This window comes from Bombina bombina, chromosome 2 (assembly GCF_027579735.1).
Source record: "Bombina bombina isolate aBomBom1 chromosome 2, aBomBom1.pri, whole genome shotgun sequence".
Lineage (NCBI taxonomy): Eukaryota > Metazoa > Chordata > Amphibia > Anura > Bombinatoridae > Bombina > Bombina bombina.
Window position 1 is genome coordinate 756,976,813 of NC_069500.1, and position 25,335 is coordinate 757,002,147.

The 25,335-nt window shown below is 39.8% G+C and overlaps 1 protein-coding gene across 1 annotated transcript in view; it reads left to right on the plus strand.

Moving 5' to 3' along the window:
* FCHO1 (FCH and mu domain containing endocytic adaptor 1) overlaps positions 1-25,335 on the plus strand; it is an 802,768-nt gene that overhangs the window by 398,114 nt on the left and 379,319 nt on the right. The window contains exons 18-19 of the mRNA XM_053702869.1: positions 1,784-1,834; positions 1,915-1,957. Of these exons, the coding sequence (XP_053558844.1) occupies positions 1,784-1,834; positions 1,915-1,957 (94 nt within the window). The remainder of the gene's footprint in view (positions 1-1,783; positions 1,835-1,914; positions 1,958-25,335) is intronic.

The window sequence follows — 25,335 nt, forward strand, 5'->3', positions numbered from 1 at the left end:
CAATTTCCTATACATTATTTGTTTGCATTTGCATCTTTAGGATTTTCAGTCTCTGCGATATCTACTTTATTTATCTTGTCATTTCAATTGTCTAACTAGACCTACTTTTTTATCTATTGTATTCACAGTGTTTATCACACATAATTTATTGTATTTTATTGTATGATTCATGGATCCATGAACTAGGAGTTTTATTATTCATTGTGCTTTTATTTATTTATTGTGTAATATTAAATATCAGCTGTTAACCCATACACCTAGCCTCCGTTAGTTGGCGCCTGGTTACTCCATTCTTTTATTAATCTCTTTTCTTACTTCTGCAAGTAGAAGTCCCTGAGTTACGGCCTTGCTTTGCGTCCCTCCTTTTTGGGTGTTCCATAATAGTAGGCTATTCTGCCTTAATTAGGATTTCTCCTAAGGTTGTCTCATATCGCATTTTCAGCTGAAGTTTTGAGTACATTTTTATCTCCTCTTCCTTCTTTGCGAAGGAAAGTTTTCTACTTGATATGGAGTAGTGCCTTAAGGATCTATCTTCAGGCTATGTAAGAATAGACCATTTTTCCCTGTTTATTATCTATCTGAGAAGCGTAAGGGTCAGGGGGCTCTTAGTCTTCCTTATCTTTTTAAGTTGAGGAGTATCTTCCGCTTGGGTTACGGCTCAGTCTTTTCAAGCAGTGGCGTCCTCTTGGGTCTCTAAGATGAGGCCTCTAGGGTTCTTTTTGGTGGGCGGACTATTTGGCATTCCTTACATTCCTTTCAAAATGTTTGTGTTTTTTGCTTCGCTGAAGCAGCCTTCGGGAGAAAGGGTTTGCAGGCTGTGGTGCTCTCAGATGGGGGCTGCCTCTCTTTTTGCTCTCCTGTTAGCATTGTGTCCTCTGTAGCTTGGGTATAATTCTCCCACAAGTAATGAATGCAGCTGTGGGCTCTCCCTGTATTAAGAAGGAAAACATAAATTATGCTTACCAGATAATTTCCTTTCCTTCTGTACAGGAAGAGTCCACAGCTCCCGCCCGTGTTCTCCGTTGGGCACCCATAAATTTTATCTTGTTCTTCTGGCACCTTTTTTCACCCTGATTTTCCTTCTGTTCCTAGTTACTTCTGCAGAATGACTGGGGGATGAGGGAAGTAGGGGGGGTATTTAAGCCTTTGGCTGGTGTGTCTTTGCCTTCTCCTGGTGGCCAGCTTCAGTATTCCCACAAGTAATGAATCCAGCTGTGGACTCTCCTTGTACAGAAGGAAAGGAAATTATCTGGTATTTTATGTTTTGAAGGGAAATAACAGCAGCCAATTAGCATCAGCAGTGCTGAGGTCATGAACTTTTACTGTGATCTCATGAGATTTCACTTAACTCTCATGAGATTTCATTGTAAACTTCCTTACACTGAATAGGGAAATAAGATGAGTGTGCACAAAAGCTCGCTCCTTCCGCTGTCCCGGGACAGACATACTGATTTGCTGCTTAGAAGTCCTTTACAATGGGGTGTGGCTATTGAGAAACGTTTGAGGTAAAATATCTTTCTTTTTTACATAGAGATGCTCAGGTGATATTTTCTAGTCAACTTTTTACAGCTATACTGCATCACTTTCAAGTGTTTAAACATTTGGGTATTATGGCCCTTTAATATCATGAAATCTAAAACCTACCTTTCCAGTATACTTCCATTCCCTATTATTTTTTATCTCTTGTTTCTATTATAGATGTTTTTTTTACTTTACACACTGCTTACCCCTCTATTTATTTTCCTTAGTTTTTCACTGGTAGTAACTTTTTTACTTTTTATAGGAACTGCAGTGGGTGGAACAATGGGAAACACACATACACTGTCTCACACAGGTGAGATTCTTTTCTCTCTTTATAGCATAATGCAAACAATATACATAATATCTAAAATATTATCTTTTTTTTTTTCATAGACAAAGCAACAGAGAGCTTATCCACAGCTTCTCTTGATAACAGGTAATTCTCTAAATGTTTACCTTGTTTTTCCACTTACATATATTTGTTTCTTATTTTGATAACATATGAAACATAAATGCAGTGTACATATCTGCATTCCACATAGTTAGCATTTACCCTGAGGTCATTGGCACCTCTTTTCCAATACAGTCTTCCTATCCAGGTGGCTTGAAATTCCTTCTTGAATGATCCTAGTAGCGCTCACCAAAGAGTTGTTAACCTTTAATGGTAATGGACAGAAAACTAAAGCATCACCTTTGCAGGTTGCATAAGATTGTTCCTTTTTGTGCCTTATTCTATGTCGTCTTTATCTTTGCCCACTTAGTCTTTGGGGATGGGGAGAGTCCTCAAGATCATCATGCGTGTAATATTCATTGTCTATCCAACAGGAGGAGTCAAACTAATTCTACATTCTTAAGCTTTGCTCCACCCCATATTCCCATCACTTGTCTCCATAGGAGAACGCTAAAAACTGTTAAAGTTCTCCTATCTTTAAGTTGTTGATAGGGCATCTATAACCAAATCTAAGACCAATATGACAATTTAGAGTGTCTCCTGGACAGAGGGAAGAAATTAGTTCAATTGTTAATTGAAAATCTCTTCTCTCAGTGTGAAGATGTTACAGCCCCCCTCCATGTGAAATACAGATTTATCTACTAGTCCCCTTGGTTGTAGAATGGTGTTTCTTGTGAGATCCTTTGTACCATGCTTCAACTGCCCCTGATAAGCCCTCTACTGGTAAGTTTTCTGTAACTAAGATAAGCACAGCGGACGAAGGTGCCAACAGGTAAGTATGTGGCAGCTTCATACATGATTCATATAGTCTGGGGACATATTTCCATAGAAGCTTTATGGTACATTTGGTCACTTTTGAGAACTTTAGTTAAAATTGGGTTACTGTCACTTTAAATTAAACATGGCCAACGTTCGTGTTCTCCAGAGTTACTGGAGAACTTAATCAAGCCTTCTTTAGTGACCTGCATTAAAACATAAGATTTTGATATTGGGTTTGGGTTTTAACACTGTTGTAGTGTGAGTACACTAATGGTTAAAGTTTTTTGCACACCTATGGTGGTGTAATCTCAACATGTTTGGGGAGGCTCTCAGGATCGGTGGTGAGATACTCTGATTATATCAAAGATTTTCTAAAATAGTAGGATAAATTATTTAAAACCCTTTTTTGCTGTGTTTATTATTAGCCTTTACTGTTTTAATATAGTTATTTCAGTGTTTAATTGTTTACCTTGCTATATTCCCTTACTGGGATTATTCAGGTTTTACATTTTGCCACTTCTGTATCTTACTCCCCTAAGGGGCAAACACAGACATCCCAACCTGCAAAAACTAATTTCAGGGAGGTGGGTTCACCCGCTACTGTGCCACTGCCACCCCCTACCAGTTATATATTGGGCACCTTGAAACCCTAAGTAAGATACAGACTTATCATTAAAGTAGCTTTCCACTAAAGTCACATTTAAAAAAAAAAAAGTAGCTTTATTGCACAACCACACACAATGATCATCTTAATTACTAATGGGATATTCACCTCCTGGTCAGCAGGAGGCAGCAAAGAGCACCACAGCAAAGCTTTTAAATAGCTCCTCCCTTCCCTCCCACTCCAGTCATTCTCTTTGCCTACGTTAGTGATAGGATGTGGTGAAGTGAGGTGTTAGTATAGATTCTTCAATCAAGAGTTTATTATTTTTAAAGTAGTGCAAGATTGTGCTGATTTGTCCTGGGGTGTAGCCATAGTCCATTTCAGTCACTTCAGTAGAGCAGTGGTGACTTTAGAACAATGGGAACTTGTGGGACATAATTCTCACTGCTCCTCCCATAATTTGATGCTGCCCTAATCATATATACCTGAGGGATATTTACTCAGGAATTTCTTCTTTTTCTCAGGTCCATGGGAGGGAGAGGACCTCTTATACCTGGTGATCTGCCTGGCTGTTTGGCAGACATATGAGGTGAGTGCCACTTTTATATTCTGGGGCTAAGTCGCTCAGAAGAGAAAAGGGATGCACTTTACTTCTATGCACACACAATATAAGGGCTAATAGGATTTGCGCTTTATTGTTGGGGACACACATACTCTGAGTCTGAGGGAAACAAAACAACAGCAAGCAGGCACTGGGGCTGGGAGACACGGTTCTTAATGGCTCAGGTGGTTTTTTACTTTCTCGGGGGCTTATCTACAGCAAAATGCCGACCGGGAGAGGATATTATGTTAGAAATGCCCACAATGGGCGGAGCTTCCGTTTGCGCACCTTTTCTCTGAGCCTCGGTGTTGCTACTCATAACGGGACACGGAGAGTCTCGGAACAGTCTCTTGCCTAGAAGTGCATGATTCTTTGCTAAGTACATGCGTTTCTAGGAACGGAGCAGGGAAAGCGTTTATATTTTGTACCGTAATTGTGCTGTGACGTTCCCCTGTTAAGTCTGGATTGTGGCCTAAGAGTGAAAGAGGTTATCAGGTCCAGGAGTCAGATAGGCACCTCAGCAGGGCTGCTGAGGTGTAGGGGTGTCAATATTTATTCTTTTCTAGTCTTTTAAGAGCGTTTCTTCTCATAGACAGTAAAGAAGTTTCACTTTTAAATTTAAAGGCACAGGAACATTTTTTGCATTTAAATTTTCTAGTAACAAAATTAAAGTCTTTAATTTTCATTTGTGTTATTGTGATCAGAATGGACCAAGAGGCCTTGCAGGTTGTCTCTTGCTCTTTATGCTTTGATGCCACTGTGGAACCACCAATCCCTTTCTGTTCCTCAGGTATTGAGAGGACTTTAAATGATAGGGACAAGATTTTTTCTGAGCCAACTTTTTCTAAAGCGGATGTTGTCCACAAGTCTGACGAGGTTCAATATATGCCGCATCTGTCTCCCCAAACGTCCCAAATTGTACCGCCCTCACAAGCGCTTCCTCTCTAGCTCCCGCTGGAGTTACTTCAAGAGACATTGCTTCTCTCATGTCTTCCACAATTTTTGATGCGCTGCCTGCCTTTCCAATGTTGCAGGGCAAGCGTAAGAGGAAAATCAGATCAGTAAGCGAGGTTTCTGACACAGTTGTGATTTCGGATATCCCCTCCCTGTAGCCTGAGGAGGAGGATACCGTAGTAGCATCTGAAGCAGTGTTAATTTCGTCGACTAAAACTTGACTAAAATGAGCATAAAACTAAAGAAATTCTGATGACTAAAATACGACTAAAACTAAAATGGCATTTTAGTCAAAAGACTATGACTAAAACTAAATCAAAATGGCATTTTAGTCAAAAGACTATGACTAAAACTAAATCAAAATTTGCTGTCAAAATTAACAGTTTCTAAATCTGTGTCTGTACTGGATTTTTAAACCTTAATTCAATAAATAATAACAGGTGTTATGTTTACTCCTAGAGTATATAATGAGTTTGGAAATTATAGAGAAATGCTTAAATAATACATTACACTTTAACTAAACCCCTTAGATTTTAGTCAACTAAAATCTACTGGAGATTTAGTCGACTAATATAAACTGAAGATTTAGTCGACTAAAACTAGACTAAAACTAAAACAATTCAGATGACTAAAATACAACTAAAACTAAAATGGCATTTTAGTCAAAAGACTAAAACTAAGACTAAATTGAAATTTGCCTTCAAAATTAACACTGATCTGAAGGCAAAATTTCAGATTCGGAAAGCGTAATCCCCCTTGCTGATACTGAAGTTGTATCTTTCAGGTTTAAGCTAGAACTCCTCCGCCTGTTACTTAAGGAGGTTTTAGCTACTTTGGACGACAGTAACTCCACGGTAGTGGTTGTTCCTAGGAAGTCCAGTAAGCTGAACAAATATTTCAAGGTTCCTTCCTCGACAGACGTGTTTCCAGTCCCAGACCGCGCTACTGAGATCATTGCGGGGTCAGCTGGAATAAGAAGTCGGGTATTCCTTTTTCTTCATCTCCTATATTTAAAAAGATATTTCCCATAGCCGACTCTATTAAAGAGGCTTGGCAAACCGTTCTAAAGGTGGAAGGAGCCATTTCCACCTTAGCTAAGAAAACTACTATTAACATAGAGGATAGTTGTGCCTTCAAGGACCCTATGGACAAAAAGTTAGAGGGATTACTCAAGAAGATGTATGTACACCAGGGGTTACAATGGCAACGAGCTGTGTGCATTGCTACCGTCACCAGTGTAGCAGCATATTGGTTCGATGCATTATCTGATGCTATCAGGATGAAAACGTTTTTGGACGGAATACAGGATAGGATAAAGGCTCTTAAACTAGCCAATTCCTTTATTACTGATGCTTCCCTTCAAGTTATTAAATTGGGAGCAAGGATTTTGGACTTCTCTATTCTAGCCCGCAGAGCCTTATGGTTAAAGCCTTGGTCTGCGGACGTGTCCTCTAAGTCTAAGCTTCTAGCTATTCCTTACAAGGGAAAGACCTTGTTTGGACCTGGACTGACTGAAATTATTTCTGATATCACGGGAGGTAAAGGTCATCTTCTTCCTCAGGATAAGAGAAACAAACAGAAAGGACGACAGAGTAATTTTCTTTCCTTTCGAAATTCCAAAGGAAATTCTTCCTCTTCCGCTTCTAAGCAGGAACAGTCCAAACCTGCATGGAGACCCAATCAGTCTTGGAATAAGGGAAAACGATCCAAAAAGCCTGCCATTGAATCTAAGACAGCATGAAAGTCATGCCCCCGATCCGGGACCGGATCTTGTAGGGGGCAGACTTTCTTTTTTCGCTCAGGCTTGGGTTTGAGATGTTCAGGATCCCTGGGCAATAGAAATTGTGTCCCAGGGATACAAATTGGAGTTCTAAAGTTTTCCTCCCAGAGGCAGGTTTCTGCTTTCAAGATTATCTGCAGACCAGACAAAAAGAGAGGCGTTCTTACATTGTGTAGGAGACCTCTCTGACCTGGGAGTGATTGTTCCCATTCCAATACAGGAACAGGGTCAAGGTTTTTATTCCAATCTGTTCGTGGTTCCCAAAAGAGAGGGAACCATCAGACCAATTTTTAGATCTCAAGAGTCTAAACAAATTTCTCAGAGTACCGTCCTTCAAGATGCAAAACTATTCGTTCCATCCTTCCTTTGATCCAAGAAGGTCAATTTATGACAACAGTGGATTTAAAGGACGCATACCTGCATGTTCCCATTCACAAGAATCATCACAAGTTCCTAAGATTTGCCTTTCTGAACAAACACTTCCAGTTCGTGGCTCTTCCTTTCGGTCTTGCCACAGCTCCCAGAATTTTCACAAAAGTTCTGGGATCTCTATATTGGCGGTGCTTCGATCACAAGGCATTGCAGTGGCGCCATATCTGGATGGCATCTTTGTCCAGGCTCCATCCTTTCAAATAGCAAGATCCCACACAGACTTGGTGTTCTCCTTCCTACCATCTCACGGGTGGAAGGTAAATTTAGAAAAGAGTTCCTTAGTCCCGAATACAAGGGTGACTTTCTTAGGAACCATAATAGACTCCTTGACTATGAAGATTTTTCTGACAGAAGTCAGGAAATCAAAGATTATTGATACTTGCCGAGTCCTTCAGTCCACTCCTCGGCCATCAGTGGCTCAGTAAGCATGGAGTTAATCAGGCTGATGGTAGCGGCAATGGATCATCCCGTTTGCTCGGTTCCATCTCTGACCTCTGCAATTAAGCATGCTCAGGCAATGGAACGGAGATTATGCGGACTTGTCCCCTCGAATACTACTGGGTCAGGAGACAAGGGATTCTCTCCAATTGTGTTAGTCTCTGGAGCATCTTTCCCAGGGAACTTGCTTTCGCAGACCATCTTGGGTGATTGTGACAACAGACGCCAGCCTTCTAGGCTGGGGAGCAGTCTGGGGCTCTCTAAAAGCTCAGGGAGTTTGGACTCGGTCATTGTCTGTTCTTCCTATAAATTTTCTGGAACTGAGAGCAATTTTCAATGCTCTTCTGGCCTGGCCCCAGTTAGCCACGGTCCGGTTTATCCGGTTCCAGTCGGACAACATAACTTCTGTGGCTTACATCAATCATCAGAGAGGAACGAGGAGTTCCTTAGCGATCACCGATGTAACCAAAATAATCGAGTGGGCAGAAACCCTGTCGGCGATCCACATCCCAGGGGTGGACAATTGGGAGGCGGATTTCTTGAGCAGGCAGACCTTTCATCCGGGGGAGTAGAAACTCCATCCGGAAGTGTTCTCCAGCTTGATTCTCAGGTGGGGTCAGCCGGAATTGGATCTCATGGCATCCCGTCAGAATGCCAAACTCCAGAGATAAGGGTCGAGGTCCAGGGACCCCCAGGCAGAACTGATAGATGCTCTGGCGGTCCCTTGGACCTTCAGTCTAGCATACCTATTTCCTCCATTTTCTCTTCTTCCTTGGGTGATTGCTTGAATCAAACAGGAGAGGGCTTTGATGATCCTCATAGCACCGGCCTGGCCTGGCAGGATTTGGTATGCAGATCTGTTGGAGATGACATCTCTACCACCTTGGAGACTTCCATCGAGAGAGGACCTTCTGATTCAGGGGCCCTTCCTTCACCCAAATTTAGTTTCTCTGAAGCTGACTGCTTGGAGATCGAACGCTTAATTTTATCCAAGCGGGGTTTTTTTTCTGATTCGGTCATAGAGACCATGATTCAGGCTCGTAAGCCTGTAACTAGTAGAATTTACCATAAGATCTGGCGTAACTATCTCTATTGGTACGAATTCAAGGGCTACTCATGGAGTAGAGTTAGGATTCCTAGAATGTTATCCTTTCTCCAAGAGGGTTTGGAGAAGGGATTATCGACAAGTTCCCTAAAGGGCCAAATCTCTGCCTTATCTATTTTGTTACACAAACGTCTGGCGGATTTCCCAGATGTACAATCCTTTGGTCAGACCTTTTTCAGGATCAGACCTGGGTTCAAACCAGTTACTCCTTCATGGAGTCTTAATTTAGTTCTCAAAGTTCTTCAAGGGGCTCCTTTTGAGCCCATGCATTCTTTAGATATTAAGTTGCTATTTATTCCACTTGTATCAGAGTATCAGAGCTCTTGGCGTTACAATTTGAGTCTCCTTATCTGATTTTCCATTCAGATAAGGTAGTTTTACGTACCAAATTAGGATTTTTTCCTAAAGTTGTTTCTGATCGGAACATTAATCAGAAGATTGTTGTTCCTTCCTTGTGTTCTAATCCTTCTCAGAAGGAACGTCTTCTGCACAATTTGGATGTGGTACGGGCTTTAAAGTTTTACCTGCAAGCGACTAAGGTCTTTCGTCAGTCGTCTTCCTTGTTTGTGATTTTTTTTTTTTCAGGAAGATGTAAGAGACAGAAAGCTATGGCAACTTCTTTCTTTTTGGCTGAAGAGTATCATACGTTTTGCATACGAGACTGCTGGACAGCAGCCTCCTGAGAGAGTTACGGCTCATTCCACAAGGGCTGTTGCTTCCTCATGGCATTCAAAAATGAAGCTTCTGTGGAACAGATTTGCAAGGCTGCAACTTGGTCCTCTCTTCACACTTTTTCTAAATTCTATAAATTTGACACTTTTGCCTCGGCTGAGGCCGCTTTTGGGAGAAAGGTTCTTCAAGCAGTGGTGCCTTCCGTTTAGGTTCCCTGTCTTGTCCCTCCCGTATCATCTGTGTACTCTAGCTTGGGTATTGAAAATACATTTATCAGGTAAGCATAAATTTTCTTTTTCCAGTGATGGTACGCTTGTTGAATGCTTAAATATTTTAGAATACAAAGTTTAATTACATGCAGTAAATAAGGTAGTATTTGTGTTTTTATTTTATTAGAATAAGGGGGGGCTTTTCGGTTATTGGTGCATGCTTTGAAGGTTCTATATCGTCCCAGCAACTAAAGGCATTCCTTAAAGTAACACTTTTTTTCTGGATTTGAGCCACATTGAATCATGATACTTGGAGTTTCAGGGAGATTTCATTCCATTTGCTGGCATCAGGGAGCCGCTATTACAATCAGGGAGACTCCTTGAACTTCAGGGAGAGTTGGGATGTGCCCTCTTACTGATTATATTCTTCAGCCTATCTCTAATATTTAAAGGGATACTAAACCCAACATTTTTTTTCATTCATGATTCAGATAGAAAATGCAATTATTATTTTCTTTGTTCTCTTGCTTTCTTTTTTGAAAAGCAGTAATCTAACTTAGGAGCTGGACCATTTTTGGTTCAGCGTTATAAGTAGCGCTTGCTGATTGGTAGCTACATTTAGTGCTACAAAGTGCTACACAGGTGCTAAGCCAAAAATGGGCCGGTTCATAAGCTTACATTACTGCTTTTCAAATAAAGATAGCAAGACAATGACAACAAAATTGATTATAGGAGTAAATTAGAAAGTTGGTTAAAATTGCATGCTCTACTTCACAGCCACTCCCGGACTCCCCCGCCAGCCATGGCAGCAAAAGCAAGGGATAGGAGAAATAAAAATAGCACAGAGTCATCTATGGAGGGACAATCAACCCCCACCAATCCCTCATTTACATATGAAACCTTCAACATGCAGGCTCTGGTGACAAATATTGCAGAAGGTAAACCCTAAGTTTGATGCCCTTAGGGCAGAGATCAAACAAGAAATTATATTGCTGTCTCAAGAACTGAGACACTTCACTAACAGGATTAGTGAAGTGGAACAAAGGGTCTCTGATCTTGAGGATCTTATGTATACCCACAGTGCAAGCATAGATGCCACTGCAGCTAGTCTGTCCAAAATGCTAATCAAAATTGAAGACTTAGAAAACAGGGCCAGAAGGAACAACATCCGCATCATTGGCTTACCTGAGGGGAAACAGCCTGAGAACTTAAACTTATTCATCACAGATACTTTAGTACAGCTACTTAAAATCCCCCCTAACAATGTTCAAATAGCGGTAGAAAGGGCCCACAGAATAGGGAAGATGCAGGTTGATAACAGGGGTAACAATAGACCTAGGCCAGTAATAGCCAAGTTGCTTAATTTCAGTGATAAAGTAACCCTTCTCCAACATTTTCGTAAAAATCAGCCCATCATGTTCAAAGAGAGCAAGATTCTCCTGTTTCAAGACTACTCAGCAGAGACGTCACCCAGGAGAAGAAATCTTGCACCAGTCTGTTCTAAATTCATTCAGCAGGGTTATCAGGCCCTAATTAATTATCCCTCCAAACTTAAAGTTTTTGCCAGAGGAGAAACCCATTTTTTTGAAGATGCACAACAGGCAGAAAAATTCTTAATTCAACTAAATTCTAGTGAGTAAATTGAACAGACATCAAGGATTCACTGTCATTGTTCCTATCCTTTTTAAGGTAATGGTGGCAGGGAAACTGGTTCAAAGCACCGTAGATGTCTTGCAGGGTTTTTTTTGTTTTTTTTCTCTCCCCCTCTCCCCCCCTAGTACCAATTTCATTTATCTATCTACTGAAATAAATGCTCAATTTTAAAATAGTATCCTGGAATGTAGGAGGTATCACCACTCCTATAAAGAGGAAATCAATCATTTCTCAACTAAGAAAAATGAACACAGGTATAGCTTTCCTCCAGGAGACGCATCTTAACCCAGAAGAGGTAATGAAATTGAAAACATCATGGGTTAAGGAAGTGGTTGCTACATCAGGACAGGGGAGAAAGAGAGGGGTAGCTATTCTGGTGGGGAAAGGGATTAATTCAGAAATACTGCATGTTGGGACAGACCCAGAGGGGAGATCAGTGATTTTAAAAATAAAAATTAATAATCGTGTGTTCACAATGTGTAATGTTTATGCGCCTAATACTCTTGATCCAGAGTTCTGGAATCAATTACAGACAGAGATACTCTCTATATTGGAAGGTAATCTTATTCTTGCAGGAGATTTCAACATGGCTCCACAGTGTCCACTTGATAGGCTGAGACAAAACACAAAACAGAAAAAGCATAAAAAAGACAACCTGGAATCTAAAATTTTCACTAGGCTTATGCAAAACTTGGGCATTAGGGACATATGGAGGATGCAAAATTCCGATGTTAGAGAATATTCCTGCTTATCTAAAGCCCATAAAACGTTATCAAGGATTGATCTTTTTCTGATAGACGAAAGACTGTGCACATTCGAGGTTAAGGCAAAAATCCTTCCTATATGTATATCTGACCATGGGCCAATTACTTTAGATCTCCAGGATAAACAGCCTAAGTTTAAGTTAAATCGCTTTTTTTTCCCTTCTCACCTAGCATCAGACATGAAATTTAAGAACTGGCTAAGAGCTAAGTTCAATGACTATGACCTCTGCAATTCAGAGTATAGAGATCGCCCTGCCATATTCTGGGAGTCAGCAAAGGCCGTAATAAGAGGTGAAATTATAGCTTATATGGCCATATTAAACAAAAAAATGCAACAAAGAGAAAAGGAATCAACACATGCAGTAATAAATGCATATAACAGATTCCTTCTTGACTCAAATCCTGCCAACTGGGCCAAGTATATTAGAGCAAAAAGTAACAAAGATGACTTTTTGCTATACAGAGAAACTCAGAATGAATTAAAATTACAGTCCAAACTATATAAGTATGGCAATACAGCTGGGAAACTCCTAGCTAAACTGGTCAAAAACGAAAAAAAATCTTCGCTAATTGAAAAACTGGTGCTAGGTGAGAAAGAAGTATTTAAACATGAAGAAATAGCGCAAGAAATGGAAAAATATTATCAAGAACTGTATTCCTCCAGACATTCAGATCTAGCTCGAGCAGAGGACTTCTGGCGCAAAATATCAGTCCCCAAGTTATCTATTGACACAGCCGGAGCTCTTAATGCGCAAATCACAGAGGAAGAAATTAAAAACAGAATTTATGTTTACCTGATAAATTTCTTTCTCCAACGGTGTGTCCGGTCCACGGCGTCATCCTTACTTGTGGGATATTCTCTTCCCCAACAGGAAATGGCAAAGAGCCCAGCAAAGCTGGTCACATGATCCCTCCTAGGCTCCGCCTACCCCAGTCATTCGACCGACGTTAAGGAGGAATATTTGCATAGGAGAAACCATATGGTACCGTGGTGACTGTAGTTAAAGAAAATAAATTATCAGACCTGATTAAAAAAACCAGGGCGGGCCGTGGACCGGACACACCGTTGGAGAAAGAAATTTATCAGGTAAACATAAATTCTGTTTTCTCCAACATAGGTGTGTCCGGTCCACGGCGTCATCCTTACTTGTGGGAACCAATACCAAAGCTTTAGGACACGGATGAAGGGAGGGAGCAAATCAGGTCACCTAAATGGAAGGCACCACGGCTTGCAAAACCTTTCTCCCAAAAATAGCCTCAGAAGAAGCAAAAGTATCAAACTTGTAAAATTTGGTAAAAGTGTGCAGTGAAGACCAAGTCGCTGCCCTACATATCTGATCAACAGAAGCCTCTAAACACTAAAAAACTCTAAGCCATCTCCGTGGAGATGTTGCCTGTACAACGGCAAAGAGAATGACTGGGGTAGGCGGAGCCTAGGAGGGATCATGTGACCAGCTTTGCTGGGCTCTTTGCCATTTCCTGTTGGGGAAGAGAATATCCCACAAGTAAGGATGACGCCGTGGACCGGACACACCTATGTTGGAGAAAAAACAATCTCTGACCTTGCCCTGAACAAAACTCCTGGGCCAGATGGGCTACCCAATGAGTTATACAAAATGTTATCTCCTGAAATATCAACCCATCTTTGTAAATATTATAATTCTATCTATATAAACGGAGAAGAGATGACGAAACTTTTTCATCTTCCTATACAACCCTAATACTTAAAAGTGGAAAGGATCCAACTTCAAGGGAGTCATATAGACCAATTGCCCTATTAAATTCTGATTACAAGATCTTTACATCAATTATTGCTCAAAGGCTACAAAAAATACTAGGTGATATAATCCATAAAGATCAAGCCGGGTTCTTAAATTCTGCAGCAAAAATTAGAGAGATTTTGGTAACATCAGAATATATTTTTAACAATAGGGAGGAGGGGAAAAGAGGCGGAAGGACCCCATCAGATTTAGCGGTCATCTCGGTGGACGCCGAGAAGGCCTTTGATTCTGTTCACTATGATCATCTTTTTACTTCCTTAGTGGAGTTTGGGTTCACAGGAAGTTTTCTTGACTTCATTAAAAATTTATATAAACTGCCTTATACAAGGCTAATCGTAAACAACTTGCTGTCGTCCCAGATTGTACTGGGTAGGGGGACCCGTCAGGGCTGCCCCCTCTCTCCTCTTCTCTTCAACATCTGCATTGAACCTTTGGCAACTGCGATTAGGCAACAACTAGAAGGTATTAAAATAGAGGATTACGAAATAAAGCTAGCCCTGTATGCAGATGACATTCTTATATACTTATCAAATAGTAAAAAAAACCTTCCTAAACTACTACAAATTATTGATCAATTTGGGTCTTTCTCGGGCTATAAAGTAAATACTACGAAGTCTGAATTACTCTGGCTTGGGAAAAACAACTCTTCTCCCAGTAATATCCCCTTTCGATTAGTTAAAGACTCATTTAAATATTTGGGTATCAACATCCCGAGTGATCCTAAAGATCTATATAAGCTTAACATCTCACCAATTATATTAATATTCAGGGAAAAGCTCAGAAACTGGGAGAGTTTGCCACTTTCTATTTCTGGACGGATAGCGCTTTTCAAGATGGTCCTTCTTCCAAAGTTGCTATATGTTCTACAGAACGCGGCGATAATGCTTCTAGAAAAGGACCTACGAGTAATTAATAGCCTACTCAGGAGGTTCATCTGGCAAAAAGCCAGACCCAGAATCTCCTTGATCAAATTGTCATCTCCTAAAGCCTGTGGAGGCTTTGCATTGCCAGATATAAGGTTATATAATCTGGCGTTCCTAGCACGAATTGCGGCGGACTGGATCTTCTCTAAAGACTATGTCTTGAATAATAAATTGGAAGAGAAAATTTGTTATCCATACACACCTATAGCTCTTTTACACTGTGAACTTAAAGAGTAGCCAGTTAATATCAGAGCGCTTAAAATGTTCTCAAACCCTTTGAGGGCCTGGAGGAGAATAGGAAAGATTATGGATTTTAATTGACAGAAATCTCAATATTTACCCTTAATAGGTAATCCTAAATTTCAGGCAGGCCTAGACTCAGCGGTGTTTAAACATTGGCACGTATCAGGATTAATCAGACTTATAAAATTCGTGGATCAAGAGAGAAAGTGTATTATAGCATTTGATGAACTTAAAAATAACTTTAACCTCTCAAACAAGGACTTTTTTGCTTATCTACAGGCAAGGCACTATATTATAGATACTATGAGATCAGCTAACTGGCGATGCGACTTGGGTAGTCTGGAGAGCTGGCTGACTCTTGTAAGGAATGGGTTAATGTCGATTACCCCATGTTACCATCTACTGGGGGAAGGCAAAGGTGAACACCTCCTTGGAAAACTAACCCAAGATTGGAACTTAGTCCTGTTACAGGATCACATTGACAGCCAATTTATAAAAACCTCCATCTGTAGGGTATCCCAGGCCACAATCTCAGCTACCTGGAGAGAGGCTCATCTAAAACTTCTACATAGATATTACTATACCCCTGAGAAAGCATTTACGTTTAAGAATCCAAACTTTGATAAATGCCCTAAGTGTTCTATGGAGGCCGCAGACCTGAGACACATGATCTGGGACTGTCCATTGATTAGACAGTGCTGGTTTAAAGTTGAATTCTGGGCAAAAACGTCACTTAGAATTTCCCCTCTGGGTCTCTCACTGATTCAGGTTATATTCTGTTTAAATAACCCAGAAGAACATATGCCCAATGGAAAGTTAATTACTACAATTATTTTGGCAGTTAGGTATTTAATTTTCAAGAAGTGGAAGTCAAGAAACTTACCAACAGTACCAGAGATCAAAATTTTTCTTAAAAAGCAATGCATTATAGAGCAGCGAGATACCAATATTGATAAGGAACCTGATATTCAATCTTTCCTTAAAAAGTGGGCACCATTTATCAAATCCCTTACACCGCCAGAAATTGATCAAATAAGATTTCCTTTTCAAAATTCAGAATTAGTACTTTTGGGAATATGGTAAAAGCAAGGCATATTTTAATTTTTTTCCCTTTTCTTGGTACGGTGTGGGAGAATTCTCTCTATATAAACATATAAAAAAAAAAAAAAAATTCTCCCCCCGCAAGATCAACCTTGAATAGGTTGATATCACAGCAACTCAGGGAGTATGTAGGATTGAGACTTGAAATCCATTGGGGTTTCTGTGGTTTTCACAATACAAGCGACATACTTCAATTTTCATGTATTGACGTCATCCGTTTAAAGAAGAAAGGGGTGGGGGAAGAGGGAAGGATTGTTTTTTATTCTATTTCTGGTCATTGTTTATGATCCTGCTTGGGGGGAGGGGAGGGTTAGAGGGGAAAAAATGGGGATAAAAAGCATATTCCAACAGGGAAATTATAACCACTAAGGAATGACTGAATGGAATTCCATGTATAATAATCTGTGAACTGCTTACTGATTTTTTTTTTTTTCTCTTTTTCTTGAAATTACATGAAATGTACAAACCTGTTGGAATTAATAAAGATGATTTAAAAAAAAAATTGCATGCTCTATCTGAATCATGAAAGAAAAAAAAATGGGATAGTATCCCTTTAAGCTATATTTTATTATGGAGCAAGTTGGTGCAGCTCAGGTCTCTGGACCATTAGCTAATCATTTAGAAGGGATATCCCCTAATATACCCCTTCCAACTTGTGTTGGCTTTGTAAGTATTTTCAGATGTCACCCTGCTCAACTGGGAACCTTATGTTCTGATTCAATGTCTAACTCTAGACAGGGTATTGCTGTGCTGCCATTATATCAGAGTGGACAATAGTCCATTGTGGCTGCACCCAGGGAAGTTCTTCAGGACTTTCTCCTAAATTTAAGGAATATATTCACTGTCATTGATGAATTCTTGATGGTTATTCCACCAGCAGGCAGACATACTGTATGCAAGGAATGGAAGGTGATCTGACCTTTGGCTCACCTGGGACATCCTTTAGAAGTGACACTTTTAGATTCCCCATAGAGAAAAAAGTATTTATGAATCCAAAGATTCCTCTTCTGAGGATAGATTTTCTGAACCCCAGGAGCTAGCCAGTGTGGCTGAAGATCTACTTTAATTTCAGACTTCAGCATTTCATGCTCTATTACGGGATTGTTGTGTGTTGTTTTTTTTGTTTGTTTTTTTAATTTTAAACTTGTATTCCTTTCCAAAGGCAGGGAGAGTACACAACTTCATTCATTACTGTTGGGAATATTAACACCTGGCCACCAGGAGGAGGCAAATACACCCCTGTCAAAGACTATAAATATCCCTCCCACTTCCCTATCTCCCCAGTCATTCTTTGCCTTTCGTCACTATAGGAGGATTGCAGAGAAGTTTTAGAAGAAAATTATAGTCCGTTAATGGGGTATGTTCCCTTCATGTATGGACTGGGGTGTTTGCGTAACCATGTAATCCTCTCAGTGAGACTTACAAAGAATGCAGCGGCACCACTTCTTTCGAGTAATCAACCCTTAGTCATGTTCACAACATGTGAACATGACTAAGGGTTGATTACCCGAAACGTTGTTCTGTCTATAACCTGCTCCCACTATGTGACAATAAAGGAACTTTCTTGGATGATAAGAAGTGGTGCCGCTGCATTCTTTGTAAGTTACATATTCTTGGGATTTTTGCAGTGATCCTGTGACAGCGTGCACACACCTGAGGGTCTGAGTGCTGGACATTGACTGAGTTTGATACCTCTCAGTGAGAGTTATGGTGAATGCTGGATCTAGATGTCGCAGGGAAAGATCTCTGACCACTATCTAGACTTAAAGCTATCAACTCCAGAGAAATAAGTGTTAACAATTTTCACTGTTTTCTTATTATCTTCAGTCCCTGTCAGATCGTTTGGTGAGACTGTCAGACTTTGAGGCGCTGTGCCTGCTCCACACCTTTGATCCTGGAGGTTAAGTCATTTTATATTTCTTTGAGGAATTATGCATAGTAGGGCTGCAAATTTCCTGAGGTTATGGGGACATTGAATTAAACAGTTCAGAGTGTGATACTTTATTCTCTTCCGGATATGAGGACATTTAATACCTTTTATAATATGAAGGTTATTTACTGAGCAGTTAGGGCCAATCTATGTGTGCTGCTTAGCTCCTTGCCAACCGGAGCATGTGTGTAAGGTTTTTTTGAGCTCATGAGGACATTGACAGAAGTTGCAGGACAGTTTGGGAAAATTTTCCACTGGGTCCTTTTTTACCGCTACGCAGCTGATATTTAGCTTTGCACGGTTTCTCTTCTAGTTGGGGGCGGTCTCTAAATGCGCACCATGTGACAAGGGCGCAATTTTTCTCTGATGCTGGTCTGAAGTGTGTTTCTGCGTAGCGATCAGTATATCGAGTTCGCTGCAGGCATTGGGAGAGATCCTGACTTCATTCCAGTCACGCTTGTCTAACTAGGAGGTGGTGAGTACCTCAGCCAAGGCAGAGGGTAGAGATGCCACGCTAAGTGTTAAAGACCTTTTATTTTAAGGTTAAGCATAGTTCCAAGGTTAAGCATAGTTCCACTGACTTGGTGGTTAGCACCTCTTTTCAGTCTGAATTGGATAGTTTGTCTCACCTTTCTGAGGATGATCTAACTTTGGTTGCATCTGAAGGTGAGCTTTCGGAGTCAGAGGTATCTGACATTAAATCTCATACTCCTGAGGAACCAAATTTTAGGTTTAAGGTTGAACACCTCCGCTTTCTCTTGAAGGAGGTATTGTCTACCCTAGAGGTCCTGGAAGCTAAGCTTCCTTAAGAACCTATTATACCTAAATTAGATAGGGTTTATGAGGAGAAGAAAGTTCCTGAAACCTTCCTGGTACCTGTACGAGTAACATAAACTATCTCTAGAGAATGGGAAAAGATTGGAACTCCTTTTTCCCCTTCTACCTTTTTAAGAAGCGGTTTCCGGTCCCTGAATCACATCTAGAGTTATGGAACTCTATTTGTAAGGTGGACAGGGCCAATTCTACTCTTGCCAAGCATACTACTATCCCTCTAGAGGATAGCTCCTCTTTTAGAGATCCCATGGACAGGAAATTGGAAGGCTATCTGCGAAAGATTAATTGATGGCACTACCAGTGTTGTTTTCTTAGACTTACTATTATGTAATCGTTTGTATGATTTATCGTGTGTTATTACAGAGGAAAGAGTGCTGTACACTGGGAACTGAATTTGGGAGAAAATCAAGTGAAAGACACTTGCAAAGTGTGTACTAACTAGCACTCACAACACTACTAAATATATCTGATAGGTGGACAGAAATAAATAAATTCACCGAAATGAGGGGGTAAAACTTAACTTTTAATAATTTAATAAAATAATTACTTAAAAACCACAATGTGGACAAAATGATGCAGTATTGCCAAAATATAGTGAATGTATATTATTACATATATACTAGTATGTAAGGGCTGGATTATTATTCAGTTAAATGATGTACCAGGGAGTCCCCCAGTGACCTATGTATCACAACTGATGTTAAACTGACAAATAGGATGTCAAAACCCAATTTACAAAATAAAAGAAAAAGGGATTATTTATGAATACATCCACTCACAAATGTATTTATAAAGGCACAGCAAAATTATTTTTTGGAAACCATTTCCCCTTGTGTGATCACTCTAATATTCAAATGAAAAAAGGAGGAAGCAGCACCACCAAAAATAGTTTCAAGCTGGTTTATTCAGCTTGTAAGACAGCCAGACAAATAAGCTGAATAAACCTGCTTGAAGCTATTTTTGGTGGTGCTGCTTCCTCCTTTTTTCATTTTGTATTGGGGCTTATGCAGGACCCTGGTTGTGAGCACACCCTGTACTATTCCCAGGTGCTGGATACTTTGAACTCTAATATCTAATGTATGAGTATATAACTAATAGTTTATTCACATAAAATGCTGTAAATAAAAAAGTTAGCTAAATAAGAATGGTAATATCCTGGTTGGATCATACACTGCCGTTGTGAAACAAATGTTAGTTTGTGAATGAGATTCACTAAGATGCTATATATTTTAAACAAATGCGCTCATTTTGCTCCCGCAATTTTAATAAATGTAAGCTTAGTGAATATAGGTCACAAAACTGCTGTCTAATCAAAAACAGGTGCACTTTTTGCACCAATAGTTGTAAATATTGAGTATGTATCACTAAAGTGCTAGATCGTAAAACATGGGCGCACATTTTGCATCAATATTGGTATTATAATCCTAGCTGACATATGGGATATACATTCCTACCAGGAGGGGCAAAGTTTCCCAAACCTCAAAATGCCTATAAATACACCCCCCACCACACCCACAATTCAGTTTTACAAACTTTGCTTCCTATGGAGGTGGTGAAGTAAGTTTGTGCTAGATTTCTACGTTGATATGCGCTTTTCAGCATGCTGAAGCCCGGTTCCTATCAGAGTGCAGTGAATGACATAGAAATGTGAAGGGAGTATTACCTTTTGAATACAATGATCATCCTATTGGGGATCTATTCTTAGGTTCTCTGTTATCGGTCGTAGAGATTCTTCTCCTACCTCCCTTTTCAGATCGACGATATACTCTTATATACCATTACCTCTATTGATTCTCGTTTCAGTACTGGTTTGGCTATCTACTTTATGTAGATGAGTGTCTTTTGGTAAGTATGTTTCCTTTTATTTATGACACTCTCAGCTATGGTTTGGCACTTTTATATGTAAAGTTCTAAATATATGTTTTATACTTATATTTGCCATGATTCAGGTTAATCAGTTTATTTCCTTCTTACAGACTGTCAGTTTCATTTTTGGGAAATGCATATAAAAAAATAAAATATATATATATTTCTTACCTGAAATTTTTTCAATTGACTTTCTTTCTAAATTGTGGGCTCGCGGGAGCGCTAAATGCTATAATTTATTGCGTCATTTTTGGCACGAGACTTTTTGGCGTGAGAATTACGTTTGTTGATGTTATGTCGTCATTTCCGGCGTCTTAGTTGGCGCCGAGAGTTTGCACGTAGTTGCGTCATCTATGACGCTCATGTTTGTTGCAGACGTTTTTGGCGGCAAAAAATATTTTTCAGTTTGGGCGTCATACTTGGCGCCAGATTTTGACATTATTTAAGTCATTATTTCTTTTTGCTTCTGGTTTCCAGAGACTTATTCTGTTTGCATTTTTCCCATTCCTGAATCTGTCATATAAGGAAATTGATAATTTTGCTTTATATGTTGTTTTTTCTATTACATATTGCAAGATGTCCCATGCTGACCCTGTTTCAGAATCTACTACTGGAATTCTGCTGCCTGATGTCGGTTCTACCAAAGCTAAGTGCATTTGTTGTAAACTTGTGGTAACTGTTCCTCCGGCTGTAGTTTGTGTTAGTTGTCATGATAAACTTTCTAAAGCAGATAATATTTCCATTAGTAATAATCCATTACCTGTTTTTCCTTCAACATCTAATGTTCAGGATATTCCTGTTAATGTGAGAGAATTTGTTTCTAATTCTATTCAGAAGGCCTTGTCTGTTATACCACCTTCTAATAAACGTAAAACTTCTCATAATTTCGATGAATTTTTAAATGACCGACAGCATTCTGATTTATCTATCTCTGATGAGGATCTATCTGGTTCAGAAGATTCTGCCTCAGATATTGACACTGACAAAACTTCATATTTATTTAAAATGGAGTATATTCGTTCTTTATTAAAAGAGGTGTTGATTGCATTAGATATGGAGGAGACTAGTCCTCTTGATATTAAAACTAGTAAACGTTTAAATTCGGTTTTTAAACCTCATGTAGTTATTCCAGACGTTTTTCCAGTTCCTGATGCTATTTCAGATGTAATTTCTAGGGAATGGAATAGTCTGGGTACTTCATTTACTCCTTCTTTAAGGTTTAAAAAACTGTACCCTTTGCCAACTGATAGATTGGAGTTTTGGGAAAAGATCCCCAAAGTTGATGGGGCTATCTCTACTCTTGCAAAGCGTACTACTATTCCTACGGCGGATAGTACTTCTTTTAAAGATCCTTTAGATAGGAAACTTGAATCTTATCTAAGGAAGGCTTATTTATGTGTAGGTCATCTTCTTAGGCCTGCTATTTCTTTGGCTGATGTTGCTGCGGCTTCAATTTTTTGGTTGGAAACTTTAGCGCAACAAGTACCAGATCCTAATGTGTATTGCATTGTTAAGCTTATTCAACATGCTAATAATTTCATTTGTGATGCCATTTTTTATATCGTTAGAATTGATGTCAGGTATATGTCTTTAGCTATTTTACCTAGAAGAGCTTTATGGCTTAAAACTTGGAATGCAGATATGACTTCTAAGTCAACATTGCTATCTCTTTCTTTCCAAGGTAATAAATTATTTGGTTCTCAGTTGGATTCTATTATTTCAACTGTTACTGGGGGGAAGGGAGCTTTTTTGCCTCAGGATAAAAAGTCTAAGGGTAAATTTAGGGCTCCTAACCGTTTTCGTTCCTTTCGTCAGAATAAGGAACAGAAATCTGACCCTTCCCTTAAAGGATCGGTTTCCAATTGGAAGCCTTCTCCAGTCTGGAATAAATCCAAGCCTTTTAGAAAACCAAAAGCAGCCCCCAAGCCCGCATGAAGGTGCGGCCCTCATTCCAGCGCAGCTGTTAGGGGGCAGACTAAGGTTTTTCAAAGATGTTTGGATCAATTCAATCCAAAATCATTGGATCCAGAACATTGCTTCTCAAGGGTACAGAATAGGTTTCAAGACCGCCTGTGAGAAGTTTCTTTCTCTCACGCATTCCAGTGAACCCAGTGAAGGCTCAGGCTTTCTTGAAGTGCGTTTAAGACCTGGAGTTATCCGGGGTAATTGTGCCAGTTCCCTTTCTGGAACGGGGTCTGGGGTTTTATTCAAATCTGTTCATTGTTCCAAAGAAAGAAGATTCTTTCAGACCAGTTCTGGATCTAAAGATTTTGAATCGTTCTGTAAGAATACCAACATTCAAAATGGTGACTATAAGGACTATTCTGCCTTTTGTTCAGCAAGGGCATTATATGTCCACAATAGATTTACAGGATGCATATCTTCATATTTCGATTCATCCAGATCATTATCAGTTCCTGAGATTCTCTTTCCTAGACAAGCATTACCAATTTGTTGCTCTTCCTTTTGGCCTAGGAACAGCTCCAAGGATCTTTTCAAAGGTTCTCGGTGCCCTACTCTCTGTAATCAGAGAGCGGGGTATTGCAGTGTTTCCTTATTTGGACGATATCTTGGTACTTGCTCAGTCTTTACATTCTGCAGAATCTCACACGAATCAACTAGTGTTGTTTCTTCAAGAACATGGTTGGAGGATCAATTTACCAAAAAGTTCCTTGATTCCTCAGACAAGGGTAACCTTTTTAGGATTCCAAATAGATTCAGTATCCATAACTTTGTCTCTAACAGACAAAAGACGTCTGAAATTGGTTTCAGCTTGTCGGAACCTTCAGTTTCAATCATTCCCTTCAGTAGCTATGTGCATGGAGGTTTTAGGCCTCATGACTGCAGCATCGGACGCGATCCCCTTTGCTCGTTTTCACATGAGACCGCTTCAGCTTTGTATGCTGAGCCAATGGTGCAGGGATTATACAAGGATATCACAATCAATATCCTTAAATCCCAATATTCGACTTTCTCTGACTTGGTGGTTAGTTCACCATCGTTTAGTTCAGGGGGCCTCTTTTGTTCGTCCAACCTGGACTGTGATCACAACAGATGCAAGTCTTTCAGTTTGGGGAGCTGTCTGGGGATCTCTGACAGCGCAGGGGGTTTGGAAATCTCGAGAGGCGAGATTACCAATCAATATTTTGGAACTCCGTGCGATTCTCAGAGCTCTTCAGTTTTGGCCTCTTCTGAAGAAAGAATTGTTTATTTGTTTTCAGACAGACAATGTCACAACCGTGGCGTATGTCAATCATCAAGGTGGGACTCACAGTCCTAGGATTCCTAGGATTTTACAGTTTCTTCAGGATGGTTTAGATCAGTGATTTTCAACCTTTTTTTTTGCCGTGGCACACTTTTTTTTACATTAAAAAGTCCTGTGGCACACCACCATCCCAAAATTTTACAAAATCACACATTGTAGCCTAATACCGTATATGTGTGTATATGTATGTATGTATGTATGTATATATATATATATGTATATATATATATGTATATATATGTGTGTATGTATGTATATATATATATATATATATATATATATATATATATATATATACACACACACTGTACTGCCTCCTACAAACAATCATAATGATTGTCTGTGAATGAATGTCAATATGTTATGGTTATAAATGATGCCTGAGGAGCCTGTCACATACCTCCCAATATTTCAAAATTTGAAAGAGGGACACCCCCGCTGGCTGGAACTGTTCTGGAGGAGGAGCAAAGCTGTGCCAGCATGCATGGGGGATTGAAGTGTTGCGGCGTGTAGAGCCGGCACTAGACACGTGTTGTGGTGGGTGGGGGTTCCTTCCAAGTGTGAACACGGGTTGGGGGAGCGTGCTGCCACTACGCTGTTACCCTCAGTCATCATCTCACTCAAAATAAAGAACGTCCCAGAATAAAAAACTAGCAAAATTTAAAAAATATGTCACACTGTTGTCAGTCTGCCGCAGCACACCTGAGGATCTCTCACGGCACACTAGTGTGCCATGGCACACTGGTTGAAAAACACTGGTTTAGATAAGGGTTTGTCTGCAAGTTCCTTGAAAGGACAAATCTCTGCTCTTTCTGTTCTGTTTCACAGAAAGATTGCTAATCTTCCTGATATTCATTGTTTTGTTCAGGCTTTGGTTCGTATCAAGCCTGTCATTAAGCCAATTTCTCCTCCTTGTAGTCTTAATTTGGTTTTGAGGGCTTTACAGGCTCCTCCGTTTGAGCCTATGCATTCTTTGGACAATAAATTACTTTCCTGGAAAGTATTGTTCCTTTTGGCCATCTCTTCAGCTAGAAGAGTTTCTGAATGATCTGCTCTTTCTTGTGAGTCTCCTTTTCTGATTTTTCATCAGGATAAGGCGGTTTTGCGGACTTCATTTAAATTTTTACCTAAAGTTGTGAATTCCAACAACATTAGTAGAGAAATTGTTGTCCCTTCGTTGTGTCCTAATCCTAAGAATTCTCTGGAGAGATCCTTACATTCTTTGGATGTGGTAAGAGCTTTGAAATATTATGTTGAAGCTACTAAAGATTTCAGAAAGACTTCTAGTCTATTTGTTATCTTTTCTGGTTCTAGGAAAGGTCAGAAGGCTTCTGCCATTTCTTTGGCATCTTGGTTAAAGCTTTTGATTCATCATGCTTATTTGGAGTCGGGTAAATCCCCGCCTCAGAGGATTACGGCTCATTCTACTAGGTCAGTTTCTACTTCTTG